At 39.7% G+C, this 8,493-nt stretch overlaps 1 protein-coding gene and 1 long non-coding RNA gene across 3 annotated transcripts in view; one reads left to right on the forward strand and one right to left on the reverse strand.

The window, feature by feature from the left end:
• Positions 1–134, forward strand: part of LOC116155425 (uncharacterized) — a 12,616-nt gene extending 12,482 nt beyond the window's left edge. The window contains exon 5 of the long non-coding RNA XR_004139374.2: positions 55–134. This is a non-coding gene — a long non-coding RNA (uncharacterized LOC116155425). The remainder of the gene's footprint in view (positions 1–54) is intronic.
• CASP1 (caspase 1) overlaps positions 1–8,112 on the reverse strand; it is a 12,375-nt gene extending 4,263 nt beyond the window's left edge. Inside the window, exons 1-6 of one of the 2 annotated variants that reach the window (XM_010993435.3) lie at positions 7,965–8,112; positions 7,044–7,310; positions 4,901–4,963; positions 1,843–1,958; positions 998–1,171; positions 366–600 (exon numbers count right to left, since the gene is read on the reverse strand). In XM_010993435.3, coding sequence (XP_010991737.1) covers positions 366–600; positions 998–1,171; positions 1,843–1,958; positions 4,901–4,963; positions 7,044–7,310; positions 7,965–7,971 — 862 coding nt within the window. In that variant the 5' untranslated portion in view covers positions 7,972–8,112. Of the gene's footprint in view, positions 1–365; positions 601–997; positions 1,172–1,842; positions 1,959–4,900; positions 4,964–7,043; positions 7,311–7,519; positions 7,674–7,964 lie in introns of those variants that run through there. The other variant, XM_064492856.1, reaches the window with a different exon arrangement.
• Between the last annotated feature and the right edge of the window lie 381 nt (positions 8,113–8,493).

Here is an 8,493-nt window from a genome sequence, read left to right on the forward strand (position 1 = left end):
TTTATTCAACTATATTTATTAATTCACTTATCGCTATCTTTCATTCACATGCAGATACACACATGCATCTCAAAAGCTATCTTCAATAACTCTTAACTCTCCTAAACTTCCAATGAATTCCAACAACATCCCACCCCAGTATCAAAGTCTGAAGATTAAAAATGTTCTCTCTTTGGTTGGAAATGGAACAAATATCTACAAATGAATCATACAATTCAAGGAAACTACAATCTTGTTTGGTGACAGTAGGCATTCTTTGACATGAAGGAGCAAACTCAAAGAAAAACTGAAAAATACTGGATGCATACAGACGATGAGATCAACACTGGAATTCATCTTGTGTTCTAACAGACGTCAACACTCACCACCGCGGCAGGCCTGGATAATGATCACCTTAGGCTTGTCCTTCAAACTTGGGCAATTCATGGTGTTCAAAGTTTGGAATATCGTGTTGACATCTAATACATCTGGGACTTCTTCAGAGTATTTCTTCCCACAAATGCCACCCCGGATTCCATGAGACATGAGCACCAGGAAAGTACTATCAGAGGTCCGGTGTTCTGGGCGGGCAGCAAACACTTTCAGCTCTTTCCTCATGTCCTGGAAGAGACCATACCACTGAGTTTGGACCATGCGATTCATTATCATGGCCCCTTGGAATCCAATGAAGACACACTTAAGGAATTCATGATATGAAATGATGAGATACAAAAAGAAAATTTAACTTTTGATTCCCAGAAAGGTGAAAAAGTTTATGGGATGTCATTCAGGGACTCCTAGTAAAGAGAAAGGGCATTATTGAGTTACTAGAACACTTCCCAGTTAAAAATTCCATCAGCCTCTTGCTAAAAGTTAGAATCATTAAGTACTGATTAAGAGTAAATTTAGATTTTAGATTATCAAGAGATTTAGTTTCTGGTGTTACAACCAATCTTTCTAACATTCTTTAGAAATGTAAAGGGCATGACCATTGCCTCCACATTACGGCAGACTTTACCAAAGCAGTGAGATTTTCTTTCACATCCACGCTGTACCCCAGGCCTTCCAGGAGCGTCTTCATGTCTCTGATATCAACATGAGCTCCATCTCTCCTGGGAAGACTGTCAAACTCTGTGTTGCAGATGATGAGGGCAAGACGTGTGCGGACCGACCTTTCCATTATTGGGTAAATCTGTAAGAAATGCAGATTGTGTCAATAGTCTTGTTCTCTTTAATTTAATATCCATCTTGAGGATTAAAGACAGCTTCCCCTCCCTTCGTCCACTGCAGAAACCTAACCTCTTGGAACACAGATTAAAAACAGGGAGGGGGAGTGAGTCCCATCATAGGAGAGGGAACGGAATTTGTAATCGCCCAGATAGCAGCCAAGCGCTTGACTGAATTACTTCTTACTGGGAGAGATGAGCAGGCTTTGAAGCCGTAGTGACTCAGTTCTAAAACCGAGTCACTGACTTACTGGTTTAGCCAAAATATTTGATAATTCCTACCTCAGTTTTCTGATCTCTAAAATGAGCCATTTTCAGAGTTCAAGGTGTTATTACATAGAACATCCTTAGAATAATGTCTGATTCATATCAAGCATTAAAGAGATGCTCTCGGTGTTATTATTATAATTGTTTACTCAGAGAATTGGACCAAATGTGGAAGTCTCTACATAAGCCTGGAATTCTAGAAAATAGGAATCCTTTATGCAATGGAAGCAGCAGGATGGTATTCCAGAACCTCTCAAGGAAATTAGCTCTAAGAAAGAACCAATACAAGAAAGAAAGAAAGACAATTCTAAAGTCTGGAGTTGTCTCCAGTGTGTCTTTCACCCCAGTCCTTGTGTTCTGAGCTCAGCACCTCCGCTGACTTCTCGTTCCATATCTTCTCGGCTGTTTCCGCGGGGCAAAGCTTGAGGCTCCCTTCTGGTCCTGAAGATGCAAACCTAACCGGGTTGTCCTGTACTGCCTGAGGCCCTGCAAGAGACCAGAGTCATTATGAATAGGGTCCCGTTTAATGTTCCTTCTAGGATCATCTGTGTGTGAAGCCACAGACAAGGAAGTTAAATTCTTCAGAGAACTATCCTGAGCTAGTTGATAACACTGTTGAATGCATCACTGCTAATACACACTGGGATACATTCCAGACCAGAGGAGATGCCCAGGGGTGTGATAACAGGGACCCGCCTTCGTCTCTTAGACTTGGCATTTTACAAATATTTTTGATTTAAACATTGAAAGGGGTTGTTCAAGAACATGCAAAGTAAAACTCTCTGAAAACAATATGTTAGATAAACAGTTAAGATACAATTCTATTTCGAATAATTTAAAGCTTAGGATAAAATTTAATGGAGGTAAGCCTTAATAAATAGATTTCAATGCTTTTTAAATATATGTTTATATGTCTGTTTATTTACTTGCTTAAAAGGCATGATAGTGGGCATTAGAGATTTGAGAGAAAGAAAGAAGGAAAAAGAAAAAAAAAAGAAAGAAAGAAAGAAAGAAAGAAAGAAAGAAAGAAAGAAAGAAAGAAAGAAAGAAAGAAAGAGAGAGAAAGAAAGAAAGAAAAGAAAGAAAGAAAGAAAGAAAGAAAGAAAGAAAGAAAGAAAGAAAGAAAGAAAGAAAGAAAGAAAGAAAGAAAGAAAGAAAGAAAGAAAGAAAGAAAGAAAGAAGGAAAGAAAGAAAAAGAAAGGAAGAAAGAAAAAGAACGAACCTTTGGCCTATCCTTTAACATCTCTCTACTGTGTGTACATATGAAGAGGAGGATGTTAAATATATGAACTAGAATGAACATGATATAGAGTGATAAGTGCTAAAATAAAGGTGCATACTTAGAAGGATTCATAGCACTAAACACTGATTGCACAAGTATATGAGGAGAGGTTTTCACAGTGGTTTACGTGAGAAAAGCCTTGCAGATTTATTTGATCCCAAGTTCAACACCATCCAACAATGTGGTGTAACTGCAAAAGAAATTAATAAAATCTTTGTCTGTTTCAAAGCAGAAATGCATTTTTCTCAGTATTTGGGGGATCCTTTAGAAACGAAACTATTCAAAAAAAGAATATGATATTCAATTTTGAAGGGGAAATTGGAAGAAACTGTAGTATATGCAGCTAGGTAAACCAAGGTAGTGTGAAATGTGTTAACTGTAGAAAAAGAATGGATCTATTTGAGAAAACTATAGCGATCATTATTATGAGGAAGAAATGTTCTATTTCTTCATAAAAGAGTCTGAAGAATAATAGAAAAAATTAAATATAAATATTTGGATTATATTAGAACTAATTTTTCTTAGGGCATTTGGCTGTATAGTAAGTGTCCCATCCCATGAAGTTTCTGAGAAAACATGTACCCTTAATGGATTCACTAGAGTAATTTCTAAACGTGGTGGAATATTTTCTTCCCTGGCCTCTAAATTTCTTACAAATATATTTTTATTCTAAAAGAAAAGGGTCACTTTGGGATTAGTCCACAATTGCGGATGAAATACTGTTTCAGGGCAAGTAAAACACTGATTATTTTGGTAAGCAAGAGGATGAGTTTGGACAAAAATAAGGTTTGCTAATAAGAAATCTAACACATGTTAACCTTCTCAAGATTCAGTAAAGCTGAGACCACCATTGACAGGCCAGAGCACCGAAATGTTTTTAAAACTTCCTTGTCGCCTGGGACCCAGGTACTTCCTATGCTACTTTCAATATTGTGTGGAATGAAAAGCTTTGTGTTCACATTTTGTGGCAGAGACTGGCTAGCCATTCAGGATACGTTTTCTTTTTCCTGGTCACACAGCTAATCTATATTGTCAACCAGTCCGGCAGTTAAGTGTTGCCAAGTTCTAGACCATGGGATGCAGGCAGAAATATGGTGTGATGCACTCGGGCCCAGCGCAGCAAAATCACTCACAAATGATCTTCCACATTCACTCCAATACCATTAACTGGGTGGTTATTACCACAGTTATTCTGGCATCACGTGCCACAGATATCAGAGCCATCGGATGGCAGAGGCTTAGGTATCTGAGTTAGCACTTGGAGGAGAACCACATTCTGATGGAAAATGCCCATTTTATAATCTTCATGAATTTGAAAAAGATTTCTGTCATAACTGAGCCACTATAAATGTTTGACCGTGTTAACAGCATTCCATATCATGTTAAGGGATGCAGACATGTGTCGTGTCATCTCCATCCCTAAATTTTTGGCTGGCTTTAATTTGATGGTGGAGCGCCTTAAATACCTATTCATGTATGATTCACATACTCACGAAAGCACGATAAAGGCAGGAGCCTTGTCTGTTTTGTTCATTACTCTCTAAACAGTCCACAGAACAGGCTCTATAATACCGCTGGTATGTATAAATGTTTTTCTAATTGAATAGTAAATAATAGTAATTCTGGCCAAAGAATTTAGTGGAAAAGTCTTAACAAGTATTTGTTGCATGTACATTGTAAGTCAACTATTAGGTGTGATCTATAAATAAATCAGACATGTTCAACTTCCTCATAAAGTATAAAGTCTTATGAGGGGAAAGGATGCATTTAGTTTTTAAAAAATTACAAGAAAAATGTAGTAAGCATTATGGCTGGAGAATTATGCAACAGTGCAGAATGGGGGTTCCGAAGTCTAGTAGTAAAGGCAGAAATGGAGAGATAGATATAAATTTGAGATAATGAAGTGTGGCACGCAAGTGGTTAGTCAGGATTTGAATACAGATTCGGAATTTGTTAATATAAACATGATAATGAAGCTGGAGGAACAGCATCTGCTAAGCAGAATAGATTAAAAGGAGAAAAAGGTACAGAATCACTCCATGAGAATTATCCATAGCCCCTCAGCCTGGGTCCATCCCATTACTCTGTCATTAAGGTCAAGGAAGGTAGGGTTCAAAGAATGATATTGCTATGAAAATACCATTACCTGGGAAAGAACGAACCACTGGTTGAGGTCTTAGTGGAGTAGGAATGTTTCCAGAATGGGAATCTGAGGAGAGATGAAGGACATTGAAATAGTCACTTACAACCTCTGAGCATGCTTACCCCGATGTGCTGGACACTCTCTGCTGAAGACACTTTCCATGGGCCTGGATGTTGTTCACGATGTGACTTTCCTGAGCCACACTCATCGCTGGGAAACAAAAGCCTCCACACATGAACAGTCAGACTTGTAACACCAGAGGCAGAACGGAAGCGTCTGCAAGTGCCTCCCTTGATTTCGACTTTCGACGATGAAAATAGCATTAAAACAGCTTCAGCTCTATAACCACGCCTGTTTCAAGGAGGCTCCTGAGGTGACTGCCACCGCCTGACAGATGGGCATGCAGAGTGACGCGGTCCAGCTCGGAGCTGGCCTGGACCTCAGAGGAAACTAAGAAGAAAAGGTATCTCTGCTGGGACCCTTAGCCATGCCAAGACTTTTCACAGCAGAAAATGAGGTGCGGGGACCCACTACCTGCCCCCAACCAGTGCTAAGTAAGTTTCCTGCTCAAGATCTGCATATACTAACTAATATACGTAAAAAGATAAACAACAAGTTTATACTGTACAGCACAGGGAACTATATTCAATATCTTGTAGTAACTTATGGTGAAAAAGAATATGAAAACGAATATATGTATGCTCCTATATGACTGAAGCATTGTGCTACACACCAGAAATTGACACAACGTTGTAAACAGACTATAACAATCAAAATACATATATGGAATATATAAATGTATATATAGAATCAGAAAATACGTATATAGAATCAATATATATATAGAATAAATAAATCAAAATATATCTAGAATAAAATCAATCAAAAAATAGAGAATAAAAAATATAAGCAAAATATATAGAGAATATATAGAGAGTAAATCAAATATATATATCAAATATACATAGAATAAGTCAGATCAAAAAATATATAGAATAAAATATAGAGAGTGTATATATATAATCAAAATATATATCTATATATAGCAACATATTTATCAGAAATATATATAATATTAATCAAAAAATATATAGAATGAAATAAAAAAGAACAAACTCTATCTATATATATAGAATCAAAATATAATAAAAATATATATAGAATCAAAATATACAGATAGAATAAATCAAAATAAATATAGAAAAAAATACATGTAATAGGACAGGAAAGTGACAGATCCAGGCTGTGAACATGAATGTCTTGGCTGTCAGTGCTGGTCGGTCCATCACTAAGCCACTCTGCCAGCCCACAGAAGGTTCTGTGCAACTCTGCACGTGACGGGAGCCCCAGCCACCATCTATGATCGGCATTTGCCCTACTCACTCAAACCTATTAGTATTTTCTCTGGGGTATTAGTATGTCCATTATGATTGCTAATCCCAAGGACAAGAATTGAACTTAAATGGAGTTAAGGTGTTATAAGGATCTCAATGTAGCAACACCCACCTGAGAAGCTTATTCCAGAAACCTTAAGGACTGTCATGAGCCAGCAAATGACAACTACTCCGAGCCTTTATCTCATAGCACCTGTTGAGCACTGAATTTCTTCTCCGAGTGTTCCACTCTCACTGAAATATATTTTTATTCCTTCTGGAGAGCAAAATTTTAGAGGATGTTGCACAAAATATTGCATGATAGACCTTAAATCTTTGTATCTGCTGACTACATATATTCCTAGCAATTTCTAGACTCCAACTAACTAACTAACTAAATAAATAAATACATACATACAGACATAAAGCAATAAAGTGCCTTGCCAAGAGAACTGGAGAATATAGCATGAAGATTTTCAAGACGGTTTCCATGAACTTCACAAACAAGCTAAAACATACTCAGAGTAGGAAATGAGCTTTAATCAAAAGAAGGTCACTGAAGCCAAAAAAAAAAAAAAAAAACAGGAACAAAGAAGAAAAAAGACACAGGGGGCCTGCAGGATAGCCACCTATACAGAAATGGGGCCTTGAATCCAGAGGTAAGGAAGCCGTCTGCCAATGGAGTCGTCTGCTAACATGGCCAATGGAGAAGTCGGCTGGTGGGCATAAGAGACAGGGACTCCGTGAACTCGAGCCTGCGCCGCGGACCTCACCTGGGAGGAGCTGCAGCACGTCTGCGAGGTGGGCGTCGTCCTCACAAATGTGATTGACACAGACCTGGCAGGCCCGGGGCCCCTTGCGAATGACCGCATCCATGAGAGCTCGGGCCTTGTCCATAACGGTAGGGTTTTCGTCTCTGACTTTTTCCATCTCCTCCTGGCTCAGCACTTTCTTCTCCAGCAGCGCATCCAGCAAGCCATTCATGGTGCCCGCGCCCACGGAGCGGACAAACAGCCTCCTCTTCTCCTTCAGGACCTTGTCTGTTGGAAGCACAAGGATGACTCACGCTGGGAAAAGCAGCCTCATTTTCCCCTCATCTCAGCAACAGCGAGTAGCGTCCTTCAGGGTTACTGGGCAGAGCGCCCCTCCGCACACAGTGCGGTGACCCCGAGGACGCCCACGTCTCCCGCTCTTCCCTCACTATTCCTCACAGATGCTCAGTGAGCGGTCTCAAGGCGGGATTTACTACCTCCAAGTTACTGCCGGGAGCCGGGGATCATCCTAAACACGCCTCATGTCTATTCAACTGTGCACGATAAAGAATAAAACAGTGACAGTTTATTTCCTTTGGGGACAACAGCTCGTGGTTCCCATTCTGTGACAGTTCTGCACCCTCTGTCCGATCAAGACGTGAAGAATTCAGTTAAGATTGCAAAATGACAGCAGTGTAGCAGGGAAGCCCAGTTCCTTTTTGACTCTCGCCTTTCCTTTCTAGAGACTGTGGGACCTCTGGGCCCCTGCCCTCCTTCCCTTTACCCCCATCCCGCCCCCTCTCTTTGCACCCCCTCTGTTCTGCTCACTTATATAGTCACAGAACTTAATTATGGCTTTCACAAAACAACAGCCCTTCCAAAACTACTCCTTCCCCAAGACGTGTCCTTTTAGACAGTAAAAAAAAAAAAAACCAAACTCACCAGCCATGGCTTTTCTCCTTTAGCCTTGTGTGGTATGAAACTGAAAGCGTGTTCCACCTTCCTTTTCAGCAGGGTGTGTACGCGTTTAGAAACACCCACTGCGCATGCATATATATGACTTTATTATTTTTTTTTTCCAAAGAAATAATCAGATTGCTGAAAGTTAGATTGCATTAGGGAGAGTATACTTGGGAGATTTCCTTCACCAGAATTTGAATCAGCTCACTGCAGGAAGAGAGTGGGGCTTAGAGAATAAGAAAAGAAAGAGAAACTGTTCATACAGTTAAACTCACACAGTAATGACCCTCCTATTCATTAGGAAGTGTGGTCCGTAAAAGTAACTAGTCCTTCGGTATCTCCACCCACCAAAACACCACAGACAGGTTGGCTTATAAACAAAGGAAATGTGTTTTTCACAGTTCTGGAGGCTGAAGTCCTAGATCAGGGTGCCAGCACGGTTGGGTTGTGGTGAAATTCCTTTTTTGTGTTGCAGACTGCCAACTTCTCACCATGCCCTCACACAGCAGAA

Source organism: Camelus dromedarius, chromosome 12, assembly GCF_036321535.1.
Source record: "Camelus dromedarius isolate mCamDro1 chromosome 12, mCamDro1.pat, whole genome shotgun sequence".
In the NCBI taxonomy this organism is placed as follows: Eukaryota; Metazoa; Chordata; class Mammalia; order Artiodactyla; family Camelidae; genus Camelus; species Camelus dromedarius.